The 18,973-nt window shown below is 37.1% G+C and overlaps 1 protein-coding gene across 6 annotated transcripts in view; it reads right to left on the reverse strand.

Moving 5' to 3' along the window:
• The window catches only part of LOC138744158 (microtubule-associated protein futsch-like), a 210,573-nt gene that overhangs the window by 5,195 nt on the left and 186,405 nt on the right, over positions 1–18,973 (reverse strand). For 2 of the 6 annotated variants that reach the window (XM_069899811.1, XM_069899810.1), the window contains exons 21-29: positions 18,397–18,458; positions 18,028–18,143; positions 16,622–16,781; positions 15,682–15,819; positions 15,431–15,520; positions 10,507–10,659; positions 9,903–9,979; positions 6,526–6,569; positions 5,977–6,051 (exon numbers count right to left, since the gene is read on the reverse strand). In XM_069899811.1, the coding sequence (XP_069755912.1) occupies positions 5,977–6,051; positions 6,526–6,569; positions 9,903–9,979; positions 10,507–10,659; positions 15,431–15,520; positions 15,682–15,819; positions 16,622–16,781; positions 18,028–18,143; positions 18,397–18,458 (915 nt within the window). The remainder of the gene's footprint in view (positions 1–5,976; positions 6,052–6,525; positions 6,570–9,902; positions 9,980–10,506; positions 10,660–15,430; positions 15,521–15,681; positions 15,820–16,621; positions 16,782–18,027; positions 18,144–18,396; positions 18,459–18,973) is intronic. The other 4 variants (XM_069899813.1, XM_069899815.1, XM_069899814.1 and 1 more) reach the window with 4 other exon arrangements.

The raw sequence follows: 18,973 nt of genomic DNA on the forward strand, positions 1-18,973 counted from the left end.
CCATGGGTTATGTAACATTATGAAACTAAATGGCTGTATTGCCAGTCATTTACCTCTTTTTGTGTCCTCCCTGACATACAAATTGAAGCAAATGGGTAATCCAAAGGGCCCATTAGATTATAGAAATTCTGTGATCTGTGTAAGGATATCAAACTACAAATGATCCAACTTCTGTTCTTATAGCATTTTTCAAGATTAAAATTATGAAAGATCCATTCTTATCATCGTTCATCAAGCTGCAAATGTCAGTTTTCCTACATACACATGAAAGGTGGGAAAAATTACAGGAAGGAAATTTGCAAAAGGTCTAATATTTTTCCTAAAAAAAGTGCATATTTCCTGTGGAACTTCGAACCTGTCAACAAGGCTCACAAGCAGAACATGAAGGAGAAATGGGGTCAAATAAAAATCCAGATAAGAACCAGCACATTTGTGCTTCAACGTGCCTTAGAGTCAGGGTTTCCATTCTTGCTATTTGGGAACTTTGGTTGAAATTGTGCATATTTTTAATTTGAATCAGACAGAACTCTTGTCACTGTGGAATATGGAAATTTGGATAAGGCATCAAAATCAGAAGTAATACAGCTCAGCAACAGGATGGTCTCTTCAAAAAGGGTTAGAGTTGCCAAAACATAGCAAAGGGTGCACATTTTGAAAAAAAGTCAACAATACAAATATGAGATCAGGGAATAATCAGTACTGGCAAAATGCTGTAAAAATTAAGAAAGGAATTTTTAAAAAATTAGGAAAAGCATTATGCATTAATTTGAACTCCCTAGGTAATCATCTGAAGAAAGAAATTGAGAAATCAGAAATGGAAACCTCTGAATTATTGTTTGCTCGACAGACAAAGAATAACCAACAAGATGAAGATTAATATGTTTCCAATTGTGATTTTTTAAAAATCTTAAGCATATAATCTGCAGAGGATAGGTTGTAGTACAGGTTGAAACCCCTTATCCAAAGACCAAAAAGATTCAAAAACTGAAAACACATTGAAAAAAAAAATCAGCACCTGCCTTGTCCATGGGGGGGAGCTCTGATGCTCTCTGGACAACCATTTGGTAACAACAAGACCTATGGTGCATGAAGATATAGTTGAAAATGTCAAAAAGACCTGCAGATACCACTAAGTAAGCTGAGATCAAGTTTTTTTGGTAAGTACTAAACATTATTTCATGTGAATTTTCCATTTATGACATCACATTGGTGCTCAAAAAGCCTGCCGTTGTTTCTGTTTAACAACTGATGCAGGTATTTCGCTGATGCTACTGTGTTGCTTTGTTCTATTGTTCCAAAATCCAGAAAAAACCCCAAGAAATGAAAAACGCCTGGTTCCAAATGTTTTGGATAAGGGGTACTCGACCTGTACTCTGGTTAATGTCCACATCAATCCTGCATTGAAATAAACATAACATCCTCCAACATTAAAAGTTCATGATGTTAATTGCAATTACATGAGGGTAAAAGACAGTAAGATGGCAGAGACTACTTCTTAACTATGGTGAATTTGTACTGAACTCTGCTTTTCTACACTTTGAATTGTTAAATATAATAAAAAATTGTTCAAATTTAATCTGGTCTTATGACATTCAAACTTTAATATTCAATTCAGAATTCAAATAAAAATACCTTGAGGTGTGTGCAGGAGTTTATTTTAAAAAAAAAAGAATTTGTGTTACAAATGCGTCTATTGAGCTCAGTGATAAAGGGAGGGACTATTTTCCTGCTGATCTTTCCCCCACACATACCTCTAGTAAACTCACCTAATTAAAATAAGGTGTCAATGTGGCCACTGGTAGAAAATTGAGAGGAGAAGGACCATTTATAGAAAAATGAAATAAAATTGCTCAAGCGTCCCCATCAATTTGTACAGACTATGTTGCCCCTTTTAGCAGATATGAGCAATCAAAAATCTATTAATTGGCAATAAATCTTTAAGGAAAAAGGGGGAATTTGAAGTAAACCAATGATTTATATTTTGTTATTATAGGGTTAGGGTTAAATGTAAGATTCAAAAACTTCAGCCTTGTCCAAAGAAATCTGATGAAATATCTGTTTAGGGGCTCATGGGCTTAAAATCAACACAGAAAAGGTTAGTTGTTTCTACAGATAGCGAACAAAATCAGATGGTGATGTAAAACACTGGATCCAATGTATTTCACTCGTGAAAATACAGTTGCTTTACAGCCAGATGCATATAACTTAATTGTGCTTCAGGTGGGAAGCACCAAATATAGGAATAGGGCAACTGGCATAAGAGTAGGGGAAAATTAGCAGTGGTTTCATGAACCGACCAGTAGCCAGGAAATGGAAACTCACCTGTTCACCAGCCTGGTGCGGAGAATCCATTGAGGAGAAATAAAATAAGAAAAATTTTTAAAAAGGACAAAAGAAATCAATCTGCATTTTGCAAGATTAGGTCACCGTGGTTATAAAGCAGGATGGGAGAGAATGAGGCAAATTAGTTGGTGTTATGAAATGAAGAAATTTTTTGCTGCCATAAGTAAAAAGTAAAATAGAATTGTGCCCCCAAACCAAAAGATCTAAAAACAGAAAAATATTAAAAATACTGAAAATATACTGATATAATGGAAGTCACTAAGCTATTCCCTCATTTTTCCTGATTTTGTTTAGGGTACAAGCTAATAACTTCACCAAAGCATGAATTGTCCTTCTTCAGATTTCATTAAACATAAAATATATATTATTTCCACGATTTGAATAGAAATGTGAAAATAAAATATACTGAAGCTGAATTTGTTTGCTATAATTCACACAAAGAAGTCAGTAATTTGTATTATAGCATTTAGGAAATGACCAACATTTAAAATGATCTGTTGGCCTATTTATTTTGGAAAGACTATACTTTTAATAGCATGCTGAAGTATACACTGAGGATGTGCAGCTATGGATATCTACATCTCTCTCAGTTGGCTGGGGAAATTGATAGGGGCTTTAAAAAAATGAACTCTGGGTTTTCTTGATGAGTAAGAGAATGGAAAAACAGAAATATCACGCTGGAACTTTATCAATCACTGGTTATGACTTGGCTGGAATATGGTAGACATTCTGATCATCACATTTCAGGAAGGCTTCTGAGGAGGTTTTAGCAGAATACAATTATGGTTGAAGGATCTCGCTTATGAAGAAAGTTTTGGAAAAGCTAGGTCAGTCCTTCTGGATATAGAAAGGCTTTCAAGATGAAGTGTGTTCCTCAAGCAGAAACATTCCATTCCCTCCAGTGAGCTGATCAATAGATTGTAATAATCGACTGAAAATCATTGGTCAAATGGTAAAATAAAAATTATTGTTCACTTAAGGTAATTGTCAGCACCTGGAAGACTTTGCCTGAAAAATAATGGTAGATGCTAATTTCACAAATTATTTTAAAAGAGTCAGAGATGTATCTGAGCATGAAGAACATAGTACAATACACAAAGTGCTGGAGAACCTTAGCAGGTGATGCAGTAACTTTTGGAAGTAAAGGGTGACCAATTGTAGTGATACAACCACTCCACTGGCCACATTCCTACCAGGCTACTGCAGGGGCAACCTGGGAGGCTGGCCAAGTACAAAGACTAGAGCCAGCCCCTTCGGGGACAGTCAGACACATAGAGCAAGCAAAGATACTAAGACTGGTGTGTACAAGTTTAAGATAATTAAAGCCCGTTGTACAGTCTGTGGACTTTGCGTCAGAATTAATCACCCACCAGCGCTCACACCAATGTTTCGGCCCTTTGTCAAAACCTTGACGAATGACTCAGATCTGAAATGTCGGTAACCCTTTACTTCCTGTAAATGTTGCATTACCTTCTGAGTTTCTCCAGCACTTTTGTGTATTGCACTACCATCATAGTGTCTGCAGACTTTCCTGTTTAGCTCCATGAAGAACATAGTGTTATTTCCAAAAATTGGGATTACACCCAACAGTTTTTTCAAAGAACCAGCAAAGACCTGATGTTTCTATAACCCGATGATACAAATAGATTTTGAAAAGGTTAGCAAGACCAACCAAAATGTTTTTAGCTGAGCAGATGTTTGGATTTGATGAATTATGATGAACCTGTACTTGGATAAACTCTATTTCTAGATGTTATTTTTCCTGAAACAGAACTTCTTCAGTGAGAGAATCATGCTCCACATGCTCAAAACCTTTTAACTAAACAAAATAATAGTTGTAGAATAAAAATTATATCTCCACCAACCCGATTCCCACCTGTCTCTTCCCAGATATGGCATGGAGTCAGTGATGAAAGTGTGTAAAAGCATTACTTACCGGGCTTGCCTTGTTTGCATTGCAAGCAAATGACCAGAAGCAAAGTGAAAGCAAAATGGAAAAAGGCAACTAGTTAGGTAAGCAGAAAAAAAAAACCATTTACCCATTAGAAAGGTCACTGTTTCTTCACATTAAAAGAACACCAAAAGTGGGAGAAGATGGAGCAAAAAGTAAAGCACAATTTGAAAAGAAAAGCAACAGTCATAGCATTACCCAGCAGTGAAGGAAAGCTCAAATATCAGTGTTGACTTGATTTTTTTGAAGCACTGAAGTAGATTTTAATGTTTGAATATATTACAATTCAAGAGGAAAAAAAGCAAAAAGTTTGTTTCCCAATTTATGGTGATCTGCTCGCATTCAATTGGGTAAAAGGGATATTCATTTTTGAAAACTATAGCAAAAGACAATTGCCAGATCCTGTCAAACAGTGGCAATCAGTGAAGGTGGGTAACAACATCTCCTCCTCGATCACACTCAACTCTGACACTCCTCTAAGACTCCCCTACGACTTCTTGTACAACTACAACTGTTTGCCAATGACACAGGTTTGCCAACGATACAAGACACCACCACAGTAATAGGTCAGGTATCAAATAATAAGACAGAATAAAGAAAAAAGATGGAAAGTCTTGCGCAGGGTGATAACAACCTCTCTCTCTCTCAACATGAATAAGACGAAGAAGGTGAGGGTACAGAGACCACACCCCTGTTTGTATTAATGGCATGGATGTTGAAAGAGTAGATTGCTTCAAGTTCTTCAACATCTCCAATTACCTGATCTGGGACAAACACATTGATATTTCAATGAGGAAAGACCCATACTTTCTCAGAAGAGTAAGGAAGTTGGCATATCCTTGTCTCTCAACAACCTCTACATGCATGAAAGCATGCCAACTGGATGCATCACAGCATTGTATGGGAGCTGCTTAGTTCAGATCACAAGAATCTACAGAAGGTCATGAATGCAGCTCAGCACCTTCGTCATTGGACTCAATCTACTCCCGTTTCCAAGGAAAGGCAGCCAAAAAACTGAAAGATCCACCCCACCATACTCGCTTCTCCCATCGGAAAGAAGGTTCAAGAGTGTGAAAGTATACACCAATAGGCTTCAAGATAGATTTTCCTTAGGATCTTGAATGAACCCCATAATCCTTGCTCAGTGCAAAATGATTTTTTCATTGCAATCCTACATTCTCTAATTGTACTCTTTACCCAGCTGTAGGAATGTTAAAGATAGCCAGTCAATTTGAATGAAGCAAAACCCTAGTACAGTACTACCATTGTGTGACAAATAAACTTAATTTACACCATCCTCAATTTCCCCCCCCCCAACTCCTTACTTTCAAAAGATTGCCAAAATACCACCACAGAAACTAAATAAACAGGTTGAAGAGCTGGACCATGCAAAATTAGTATAGTATAGAGAATAATATGGCCATAAAAAATAGATCAAGATGATCTCTGGATAAATTTCTAGTGATGATCTAATGTAAAGATATCATTAGTCAGGGCTAATAGATCACACAACTACACACAAATTATAAAACATTTACCGGGCACAATAGCAAGTTTGGCCAACAATCCAATTCAGGAAATTTCTAGCCCCTTTAACACAGAGCTTGAAAGTCGGGTTTTATCTGCCTTTTGAGCGCTGTGTTAAAAAGAATCACAAGGTGGATTGGGGGATCTAGACTTACCCATCTTCGATCCACCTAGGTAGGTAGTCTCAGCGGTGGAGCGTATTTGACTCACGGAGCCGGCTTTTCCCGGTTCTGTGTGAACAAGCAAGCCGGCTTCCAGAGATGGGTCGTGTATATGGCAATAACACGGCTTTTCAGTGTAAAAAGGGCTAAGGGGTTAGTGGTCGCATGGCATTTTATGATTACTTTTTAAAAATATAAATAGAATATATAAAAAGATAGAATTTCTTTGCACAATACTGACTATATCATAGGAATTATGTAAAATAAAATGTATCAATTTGAACAGATGCAATATGGTCATAATAGGAGTGAAATACAATGCAGCCTTGCAAAAAAGGGGAGAGTCTCAATGGCTTTGGTTAGCTTTTCGTTGATGAAGGCAAGCAAGCTGAAAGCTTTTTTTTAAAACTTCTGAATGCAAATAGACTAAGATGCAAAATTAAAATATTACAATTTAGTTTTTGGTCAAGTACCAAAATATTTTTTTTATTCCTTTTACATTTAATTAGTTCATCTTGGATAATGTAAAGAAAATAATTTTACCTATCATTTGAGCAATGGTCTTCTCATACTCTGCAACAATCCGCCTGCAGACAAGAAAAGTTAAGGTCAAAACGAAACACAAAGTGACTGATCTTAAGAATGATCTCAAACATGGTAAGTGCAGTATTTTAATCCATTTAAGATCAATTATTGAAAGAACTGTTTGGAAAAACATTCTGTAAAGGTCGTCAAGTTTTTGCTATTGAAAAAAGATCGACAAAACAAAACAAAGGCTGTTAGTTATCTTTAAAAATGTTTTTAACGTAATTTGGGTGTTGAAGAAATAATGGTAAAAAAGAGGTACAATGCCAACTTTGGATAAACTCAGTTGCCTACTAATTGGATTACACATTTAGTTTTCTAGTTGAAGTGGATCCCTTGCAAAATATGATGAAATAACCAAAAGTACATCAGAAATAATGCAATGAATGATTTACAAATGAAAAATTGGCTCTGTGATATTCATTAACAACAATTACAGCACGGAAACAGGCCATTAGGCCCTTCTAGTCCGCACCGAACCAAACACCCCTCTCTAGTCCCACCTCCCCGCACAATGCCCATAACCCTCCATCTTCTTCTCATCCATATACCTGTCCAACCTTTTCTTAAATAATACAATTGACTCCGCCGCCACTATTTCTCCCGGAAGCTCATTCCACACGTCTACCACTCTCTGAGTAAAGAAGTTCCCCCTCATGTTACCTCTAAACCTCTGCCCCTTAATTCTTAACTCACGTCCTCTTGTTTTAATCTTTCCTCCTCTTAACGGAAATAGTCTATCCACATCCACTCTGTCTATCCCTTTCATAATCTTAAATACCTCTATCAAATCCCCTCTCAACCTTCTACGCTCCAAAGAATAAAGACCTAATCTGCCCAATCTCTCCCTGTACTCTAGATGCTTAAACCCAGGTAACATTCTGGTAAACCTTCTCTGCACTCTCTCCACTCTGTTTATATCCTTCCTATAATTAGGCGACCAGAACTGCACACAGAACTTCAGTTTTGGTGCCAAATTGGCTCCAATATTGCACTCGATCCATGCATGCATATTTACATTACAGACAGGTTTGTAATAACTCTCATCTACAAAACAAAGAGCCTTGCAGCATTACACTAAGAGCAGATCATGATGTCAAGCAGAGTGCTGCCAAATAATGCAATTTCTCAGCTGCTCAAAACTAAAGCTAAAGATAGAGATAAAGAAATATGCTACACAGAGTCAAGTCCTTCAGGCCAATGGGTCCATTCTGACTATTAACCACCCATTTACACTATTTAACATTAATCTTTTCCATTATTCTCCTGAAATTCTCTTAAATTGCCCACTCACCTGCCCACAAGGGACACTTTACAGTGGCCAATTAACTCTTGAAAAGTTCTACAGGTGTACCATGGAGAGCATTCTGGTTAGTTGCACCACTGTCTGGCATGGAGGTGCCAACACTCAAGACAGGAAAGAAATTCCAGAGGGTTGTTAACTTGTTCTGCGACATCATGGGCACCAGTCTTCACTCCATTTACAAGAGGCAGTGTCTTGAGAAACCAGCCTCTTTCCTCAAGGACCCCCACCACCCAGTCCATGCCCTCTTCACCCTGCTACCATCAGGAAAAAGGTACAGGAGCTTGAAGATGAGAACTCAATGGCACAAGGACAGCTTCTTCCATCAGATTTCTGAATGAACAATGAACCATAGACACTGCTTTTGTTTATTTCGTATAAATGTTTGCATTGTGGAGCTGCCACAAAACAATGAATTTTGTGATATGTTCATGACAATAAATTCTAATTCTGGATTCGACGATCTTTGGGATACGGGAGGAAACCAAAGCACCCAGCAGAAACCCACATAGGCACAGGGAAATGGTACGGACTGCACACAGACAGTTGCCAAAGTGAGGTTTGAGCCCAGGCGCTGTGATGTAGTGATTCTGCTGGCTGCACCACTGTTCTTCCCTCATGCAATCAGCATAAGGAAAGAACAACTAGTGGCACTACTGAAGGGGATGATAAAACATTTGCAGGTTGGTTGCTAATTCAATGTCAATTAATTACATTTGGGTCCTCCATTAGTGCTAATCTTCAAAGTATCTTTGCCCCTACCAGTCTTCCATTATTATATTATCCCTCAGAAAAGCAAGGATGACCTGAAAGTTACTGTAGCTGCATTTGGGTTGCACCTTCCTGGCAAGACCAACAGATGATTGGATTAACTGATAGAAAGGTAACAGCAAGGCTCAGGCAGAGTGGTGACAGTGGGGCCATCTTGCAAGAGAACAGTGAAAGCTGCAAGGAACCACTGCTAACGGTGCCTCAGCAACCCACTAACTTGTTGAAAATCAGACGGCTCTGATAGCTTGGGACAAGGATCAGACAAAAATGAGTGGAAGCCAAGAACAAAGATGGTCCATGATGAACACAGAATTATTCTTTTGGCCCAGATGGGATCAAATATATATTTAAATTCTTCTCTCTATAACCTTTTTATGTTCTCAGCAGGCCACAGTGACAGGTTGACCTAGTTTACTTGGTTTTGCAGTCAGATCCTGATGTAATTGAAACCAGATCTTCATATTTAAATGGATTGAGGGGATCACAATGTACAATCCAAATTTTCATGACGATAGATGTTAATCTTACTGGCTTATAATCATCTGCCTTTTGTCCAACTGTTTTTTTTGTTAAGCCACTTGCTGTCTTCAACTTCTTGGGGACCAGACCAATTTCCACTGAATTTTGGTAAATTACCACAAACATATGATTGCTTTCAGAAAATTGGGATGTTGTGAACCAGGGGACTTGTCTACATTTCAACCCACTAGTTTGTCCAGCATGTCCTCTTTTGTGATAGTGATTGTATGGAGATCCTCAGTCCCTCCGCATCCTTAACATCACTCTGCTCTCTGGCATGTTACTCCTGTCTTCCATTGTGAAGACTGACAAAAATGATTGTTCAGCTTAAGATTTTCCGGGTGTGATGGCATGTCAGTCTCTAGAAAAAAAATTAGGTGTTCTCCTTCTGCAATGGATCCTAATTTTCTTTCTCTTTGGGGTACTTTTAAATTTATTTTCAAAATTTGTTGATTAATTATCTTTATTTTCAACCCCATGGTTATTATTATTAATAGTGGATTTCTTAACTTGCTCATAGAGTGGAGTTAATTCTTAGATTAGGGCATATGTTTTATTTTTCTTATTTTCTTCCTTGTAATAACATGGGTTCATATGTACCTTGTTCATTGTTATTTGATACTTGTAGATATTAATTTACTTTATTATTATTACTATATATACCTCTATACTTGGCATATGTTAAAACCAGTAAAAAGATGGAAGAAGCTTTAGATTTTCAAATAGATTTGAACCAACCTACCTCATCTCAACCACTTCTTGCTTACTTTCGTCGTATTTCCTCTTCCAATCTGCTGCTTCCCTTTCTTTTTCAACAATCTGAGAAGACGAGAGGAAATATATCCAGCATGGTGAGCCAATATGCTAAAATCTTGAATAAGTGTAAACAAGGTGGATATAACAAAAATGGAACAAAACAGGCCAAAAAAAAACTAACAAACTGAATTATTTTAAAACCTTGGTTAAAAATCATTTTGTTTTATTTACTCAAAGATATAAGAGAAGCTCATGTTAAAAGCCAAAACTATATACTTTGTGAACAGAGAGAGATAAATGCGCCAATACAGAAGAATGAATGAACTGGAAGTAGAACACGAAAGTCCGGATTCACCGTGATTGAAGGAAAAAAACAATGCAGGAGAAACTCAGCAGGTCAAACAGGATGCTTTATATAGCAAAGTTAAAGACACATAACCAACATTTTGGGTTTGTGCCCTTCATCTATGTCTGGACAAGATGTGAGCAGGTGCCCGAGCACACTGACTTGGAGGGGGTGGTGGCAGGGAGAGGAGCACAGTCCCACAGGCAGGAGGTAAAAGATCGGTAAGGAAGAATGATTGAGCTACCTCCTCCCTAGCTGCTCTTAGAGCAGAATCCAAATCTCTTTGGTTGTAGTGGTGTCCATCTGCTTGAGGGTCATCAACCTCGCTTTCACCAGTTCTGGAGTAGAGTGCACCTTTTGTGATGGGAGAGTCCATTAATGGTGTACGGTCTCTTTGCTACAAGTGTAAAATAGAAACAGAATTAGTTTGTATAGAAGTACTTTGAATTACTTTTAAGTTCGAAGTTGTTTGGAAAAAAATATTTTATTGCAAGGTGAAATTTCTAGAGTACTCTTAAAATTTATGGCTTGGTATAAATTAACTAGGTCAAAATACCTTTCTAATGTTGCTGCAAAAACTCTCTGAAATTACATTTGTGGAAGATGGGTAATGCAGAATGAGATGTCCTAAATTATATTGTCAATTTAATCCAAATTAAATTTAGCACCAAATGCTTGTAGAAATTAACTGCAAGAATAATGATATTGTACAATAAAATTCAATAAGAATGATCACAACCTTTCAGTTCGTTGTCTGATCATCACTTATTGTTTTACAAATCTAACAACAGAACAGATGTCTTCCTAGTATTTGCACACATTGACCTGTTAATGTATCAATAATGCCCACACAATACTTAGTGTAAAACCATTTTTTTAACTGCACTGGAATGTAAGTTTTCTTCTTTTCAAGTTCTTTATTAATTTGAATACAAGAGGAAACTGTTAGTTTTTTAGGACCACACCTTCTTCGTTAAACTTTTTTGGTGCCACGGGTGAACCAACTGGGTTGTTGTGTTTTTTTTGTCTTTTGGGCTTTCCTGCAGAACCTGAAAAGCCAAACATTTTATACTTTTGACCTACATTAAATGCATTTTTGACCACATTGGCATTTAAAGGTAAGAGGCTTAATTGTCTTAATTGATTTTATGTCGCGAATCTTCAATGAAGATGAAGCATTAATTTTTACTTTAAGTGCCAAAATAAAGTTTGCTTTAAAGCACAACTTATATTTTACTTCACCTTTGTTTAAAAACATCTGGAAGTGTAGGTATAATATTAAATATGTGTGTGTGTCTATATATATATATATATATATATATATAGACACACACACACACACACACACACACACACACACACACACACACACACATTTGAAAAAAAATTTAGTCATACAACATAGTAACAGGGCCCTTTCGGCCCACGAGCCGCCCAATTACACCCTATTGAAGTGCAACGCCCGTTACCAAAAAAAGAATAAAATTTCTTTAACATAGTTTTAGTATATAATAGTAGAATGTTAAATAGTTAATCCCTATGTTAGTTATCTTTCCTTTGACAAACACTCATGAATTTTCTACATATTGGGCTCTAATGAGAACTCCTCCATTTATCTTGATTTTGAAAGTTGGCGCACTGTAAGGTCTTGTACTGCCTGTCATTTAAACCAAGTGGACCAGACACAACATGCTCACCTTAATGATTCAATAACCAGGGGGAATGAAGCATGTTTTCCCACTCTTGCAGCCACCTAATTTCATTTTCCATCACGGTTCTTTAACTGGATGTCACTAACCATCCCCATTTATTCGTCACTTGAACAAAAATATTAGAGCTATACTTTGGATAAATACCTTTAGCGGTCACAACCCTGAGTCAGATTACATAAGCCTGACAACGAATGCTTGTGACAATTGTTCCACGTGTTTTGACAAATTTTTCTCTCTGCTTCAACTGTATGATAAACAACTCTTTCCGACTTGAATTTTGCATATTTTAATTTTGTGCTCTGAAGATGCTGAGCAGTCTTGGATGATTAAAATCATCACCCCCCCCCCCCATGATTGAGATTGGACAGACGTACGATGCACATATTAAAGATTTGACAGCAAGCTAAATTTATCTCTAAATTACAGAAGCAATGACAAATACAATTCCTCAAAATTCTCAAATGTTCTTTGACAAAAATTCTTGAAATACCAACACCTTTAGAAATGATCATCTCTGCTGCCTGCAGAATTACGTAGAGTCTTCTGTTTACTCAGTTTAAGGTGAGTAATGTACTCAAATACAATGAAAATGAAATCTGAGTAGGTTTTACAGCAAGTTTACGTCATAAACAAGAAAATCTGCAGATGCTGGGTGCAGTGCAGGACACAAAGTGCTGGATAAACTCAGCAGGTCACGCAGCATCCGTAGAAAGTAAAAGGCAGTTGATGTTACGGGCGTGAGTCCTTTTTCAGGAGTGCCAAAATCAGGTAGATGCCTGAAAAAAGATTGGGGTGAGATGAAGGGGAGAAGTGGGAGAAACATAGGCTCGACTTGCACTTACAGCTCCTCCCACGCCACTATTCAGGGCCCCAAACTGAAGCAACACTTCACCTGGCGCTCCTGATGCAGTCTGCTCTACATCAGTGAGACTGGCCGCAGACTGGGAGGACGCTTCGTTGAGCACCTTCGCTCTGTCTGCCATTTTACCTTCACATCCCATCGCCACACACTCAAATCCTGAACTTATTGAAAGATTTGAGAAGTTCATTCCTCTGCTATAATCAATTCTTTAATCTGTCTAACATACCCATACGGCTCTTTAAACTTGGACCCCTGCCCTGGACCCATTCATTGGGAGTTGTAAGGTTGAAGATAACAAAAGGTTTCCAGTTCAGTAGACTTGTAGGATTATGACTGTAACTACCATTTCTTTCTTCTTTCTTTCTTTGGCTTGACTTCGCGGACGAAGATTTATGGAGGGGGTAATGTCCACGTCAGCTGCAGGCTCGTTTGTGGCTGACAAGTCCGATGCGGGACAGGCAGACACGGTTGCAGCGGTTGCAAGGGAAAATTGGTGGGTTGGGGTTGGGTGTTGGGTTTTTCCTCCTTTGTCTTTTGTCATACCATTTACCCAATTAACAATAAACCGAGCAAACCCGTCATTGTTGAACTGTTTAATGAAACATTTTGTTAATTTTTTTAATTTTCTGAAACTCAAAATAATGAAAACGACTCAATTATATTTGATATCAATTGACCAAGGAATAAAACAAGTTTGAATTCTTTCCCATCTGACATTTTCAACCATTAAAACAATCAGTATTAAATTCAAGTACCTGGCAATCATCTGCCTTTCATTCACTGTGCTGGCAGGTTACCAGAAATGCATGAGAAATAGGAGCTATAGTCTTGGTTTACTAGTCAAGATTTTACAATCATAGTGATGGGTATGTATAGGTATTTGCCAACATTATAACCTGAAGCTGAGATCAATTTCATGATTTGTGCACCTATAGAGTTTAATGTGAAAATCACAAGGCTGCCTTCAGAGATTCAGACCTCTTCTGCAGCTTTCTCCAATTGGGGAATAAACCGGACTCCAATGAATTTCTAATTTTTATAAAATATCCCAATAATGCCTTTATAAATTAACAAGAGGGCCAAGTAAACTTTCAATGGCTTACAAAGACCCAGTTACTGATTATCAAACTTTAAAAGTTTTTGTAATTTCTATACATGTACATTTCAAAATGTGGAATTTTAATTTGATTTAATTTTCTGTTTCATCATATGATTCCAGTGAAATGCAAAATGTTTAAAAGGTTTGTTAAAAATTGTGCTTTTCACTTCCTGATATGCTGTGAGAATGTTAATTAGTTTCTCAAGGAACCTGATACGATTACAGTCACTTTTATCAGATTTCCTGCCGAACTGATGTTTGACAGCAGCAAGCTCTAGAAAAGGGTAATCTTGCCAGTCTTTATGGGATTTTTCCTCAAACACTGATATGAGGGCTGCAGCTTTGATGTTGCCTGCAAATTCTGGGCTATTTCCTTTTCCATTCCAGGAAATAAAAATTATCTGCAACTCTTTACACGTCTAATTATCCTGGGATTCGAGGCTTGCTCTTAAGAAGACAGTGCAGTAGGTACTTCAGCGTTTAATTCACAATTATGATGAATGTTTACAGTCAACTTTAGTAAGTGTCCATAACAGGTGTGGTGAATTGTGCATTTTATTGCATTTCAAAGCAGGAACGAGTTATATTTTTATAGCAATCTGGAAAATTGTCAGTCCCTTTTAAATTTGAGCAATTCAGCTAAAAATCACAATATGTGATATTGAGAAACTGCAAACATTTTCAGAAAATGTCAGTTAAAAATGTTATAATTATAAATTTTCCCATTTACTTGTCTCACTGTAGGTGTTAATATATTGTCATTATAATGCTAATGTGTAAATGGAATTGTTGAATTATCTATAATACTTTGTGGAATCTTAGAGAGATTATAACTTCAGCCTATCAAATCATTTGGATCATCAAACACACGTTTACACTAATCTTACATTAGTGCCACCAACAACCATTCACCCACACACTAAAGTCAATTTACTGTGGCCAATTAACTGACCAACCTGCAAGTCTTCAGGCTATGGGATTAAACCAGAGTGCCTGGAGTAGTCCCATGAGGTCCCAAGGAGCACGTGCTGACTCCACAAGGTCAGCAATGTAACCAGGTCTCTGGTGCCAAGAGCCAGCGGCTCTGCTTGTTGTGCCATTGAGTCTCCCATTCTATTTTATGTCAAAATAATCCTGTCAGTCAGCTTGTAAAAAAAAGTGTTGATCTTACAAGGTGGCCTGGGACAATCCCGCATGCTAAGTACAGAGCTGAATTTGCTACTTTGGACTGATATATTGTGTAAAGTCACAGTCCATTGCCTGTGGTAGAAAGCACAAGGAAAATATAAAGCTAAAATCTAAAAAGGAAATAACTTGCAACACAATATGCAAACATGCAATCAAGAGGGTGACACTTATAAACAGTGCATAAGTGACATGTGTTGAAGGGATTCATTTATAACGTAGGTAAAACACTAAGACATGCTTTTGACTAAATTAGTTCACACACTAGCCAGTACACTCCATGCATAACACTCCAGGCATTATGCAATACCTCATAATCTAAGAAGCTGCTGTGAGAGTTGGAAATCTGCTTGGCTAGCTTCAGTGCTTCTATCCTCATGGCTGCATACACTAGCTCTTCCTGCCATTGAATTGAATGGAAACAATCCATAGAAAAGCAGTATTGGGGAAAAAAAATTAGTGTGAGATTTTGACCATGATCAAGTGCTGGTGAACAACTAGAAATGGATATGAAAATGTATACAAATCGTGATTAATTATGAAATGATTTTCTGTACAAACCTGTAACTTGCTCGCAAACACCGAAGGGTTTTTTTCAGCTGTGTCAGGTTGCAGATGGTCAAGCTCATCTACTTCTGTGTGTCCTACAATCCTACTTAACAAGGCATCTGCAGAGATAACTGGTTCCTCAGGAGTTGACTGCGCAGAAGAGTGGCAAGGTGCAATGTTTCAGGAAGAAGGCATTTTTGCAACCTAACCCTATCAACATACTTTATCATGGGTGATTTGTAATTAAAATCCTTGAAGATGGGACTAAATTAACTCTTTCAAAAGTTATTAGCATGAGAAATTCATTTCTTAGAGTAAATTTCCAAGTCTGACATTTGCAACTATATTACAATTATGGTTACAATCACAAATAAAACATTTGGTTAGAAAATCATCCTTGGCCATTCTAAATGTACACATTCTGTTCCACTTTTGACGAATGTGTTTAGTTCTGACTAATAGTGAGTGCTAAGGCACTGGCCACCATTAGTACTCACCTCCACAGCTTTGTTTCCATTGATTGGCAGTCAGTACCACTGCAAATATTTAACAATGGCGACAGCCTATTCCTGAATTGAATTTAGATTGATCATTCTGGAAAATGTATGTCAAAGTATCAATGTTAATCACACTTTTCTTTAAACTACTGTATTTTTGATCAAGAAGCATTGCAACCATCTCAGAGCAAGTGTAAGTTCCAATTGCAAAGACAAAAATCTGAAAATGTAAACAAATACTCCAATTCCTCAACACTGATCTGTCATCTCAAATTGAATAATCGATTGCATGAATGCCTCACTTCTTCGCTCAACTGGAAGGCGGCAAATCTTAGTTATGAGATGCAACCTGTCTGCCTGTATTGGATGAGAATGTTTCATTAAAGATTCTCAAAATTAGAAATAGTAGTGAGAGCAATTATTTTAGAATTTGTCATATTGGGGAAATTACCTACCTGATCAGACTTGGCAGAAGATGAGCTTAGGGAATCCATCTCTTTCTGTTTATCAGGTGAATGTAAATGTGTTTCCTGGCTAGAGGCCAAGGTCAGTGTTCCTGAAAGCTTATTTGCAGCAGAAGACAGCACACCATCCTCGACATCATCCAAACTTGATCTATAAAAAACAACTGGTAATTCACTCAAGAGTGCATCATTAAGTGTTCTACATGGAAACACTTAAAATCAGATATTTAATAAAGGAACATCCGTAACGGACAATGAAGACATAGTCACAGTATGCTACAAATGGAGTGCCACCCTGAAATTTGGCCAAATACAGGAAATCAGATGTGTTGCTTTAGAAAAAACATCCAATTGCAAGGTAATAGCATGTTAACGTGGACCTTTTACGGACAAAGTTAAATTTCAAATTACTCAGCTCATGATACTATATGGAAGATGAATAATCACCAAAATATGTTGCTGGCTTCCATATGCCAGCTTAACTACAGTCAGCATTCTTTTATCCTGAGAGAGATGCTGTGATGTACACAATGCCTGACAATCACTATCGTACACATGCAGCCATTAGCACTGGTGGACGTACAACCAAGTGTCATTTTTATATTTACATACATTTTTTTAAAATTTATACAGTATTTTTTTATCAGTTATATCAGTCGTAAGTAGGGGAAAGGCTTTAACTTCTATCTCTCAGCCCCCTTACTGCCTCTGTCCTGAATGCTTTTGCTCAAATTTAAATTGGACAGACCGAAATCATCGAATTCCACCCCAAATCCTATTCTTTCTCCAAAAATTCCATTCCAACCCATCCCATATTTTTTCTCAGGTTCAACAAGATTTTTTACAAGTTCAGCGTCCCTTTTGCCATTGGTCTAAGATTCTTATTCTATCTCTTCACCACTATGAATATTGTATTTTCCTCTTTTGTAATGTTAAATACCTTACCCTGTCTCAATATATCAGTTACTGAAATTTCCATCCATGCCTTTACTCCAGTCTCATTATTCCAACCTTCTACGGGACCTGGAGATGTATCCTTTATTTCCCATAAATTTAATTAAATTCAGAACTCAATTGACCCAGATCACGTTCAACAGATTATGGAAAAGCTTTCAATAATTCAATGAAATACAAGTGAATCAAGAAGGGGCAATTTAACTGAAGTGAGGAGAAATTCTCATGAACAAATCAAATAGTTATAAATTAACATTTGGTGCTGGTGTATTTTGGGAATTTTTGTTAATTGTGGACAAATATTGTAACATCAAAACATAATTGGGGGAAAGATAATAAAACAATTCAAAAGATGCATCTCTTTAAAAAAAATGAATAAATCACAATGTTACATTTTCTTTTCTTTTCAAGGTATTATTTCAGGAAAGATTTTTAAAACATACCCTGAACAAGAAGTGGCTGAAACAGATAATCTGATGGGAGGACAGAGTATCGGACTGTCTTTCAGAGAATCAATCTTTAAGTACATGGACTGTTTTTTTGCATTTGATTCATGATGCTAAACAAAAGAAAACATAACAATGTTGATTTTAGCATTCAGTGCAAATTATTCAACTGTGATTCAATTGAATTACATTTGAAATGCCTTGAAATGGGACTAAGGTGGTGCATGTCCCATTTACAAAGATAACTTTTCACAAAGGCTATAATTTCATAAATTCAGCATCTTGTTCAAATTGTTACGCAAAATAACCTTTAAGTTAAATTATAAATAGATCTGACAGGAAAGCAATCAAGAAATTGATACTTACAGGTGATGATGAACCAAGTTTTTCCATGTATTCTATTTCTAACGATTGTTCATATCCCAACACTGTAGGATAAAGCGCACAAAAGAAAAAGAAAATCACGTAACAAAACAGTGCAAACTTTCACAAAGAATTTTGCACTTGTGCTAAATCACAACAAATACAACATACAAACCCCCGGTAACCAGCACGTAGAGGGATTATTAGATCCGGTTGCTTGAGATTGCACGCTGCAGGATTGGCAAACTGACTATGAAGGGGGCGGCACTTTTAAACTTTTGTATTTTTTACCAATTTATTTTCCATGATTTTTTTTTTGCCGGATGCTTGATGCTGCCGGTTTCTTGAATTTCAGATAACAGGGATTTTACTGTATTTGTTTTTCCATGTGAGCCATTCCTTAAATTTGTGGTATCTCGGCAAGCAATAGTGTCAATTTGTTATTTTGTCAAAGGGTGGACAAACCAGCCCTGATGCTTGAAAAGTTTGTGGATTTTGCATTGAGGATTTGGTACATTTACTGGTACCCTAAATGATGAAGACAAACAACGTCAGAATGGGTGGATTTCCTCAGGAAGAA

This window comes from Narcine bancroftii, chromosome 10, assembly GCF_036971445.1.
Source record: "Narcine bancroftii isolate sNarBan1 chromosome 10, sNarBan1.hap1, whole genome shotgun sequence".
In the NCBI taxonomy this organism is placed as follows: Eukaryota; Metazoa; Chordata; class Chondrichthyes; order Torpediniformes; family Narcinidae; genus Narcine; species Narcine bancroftii.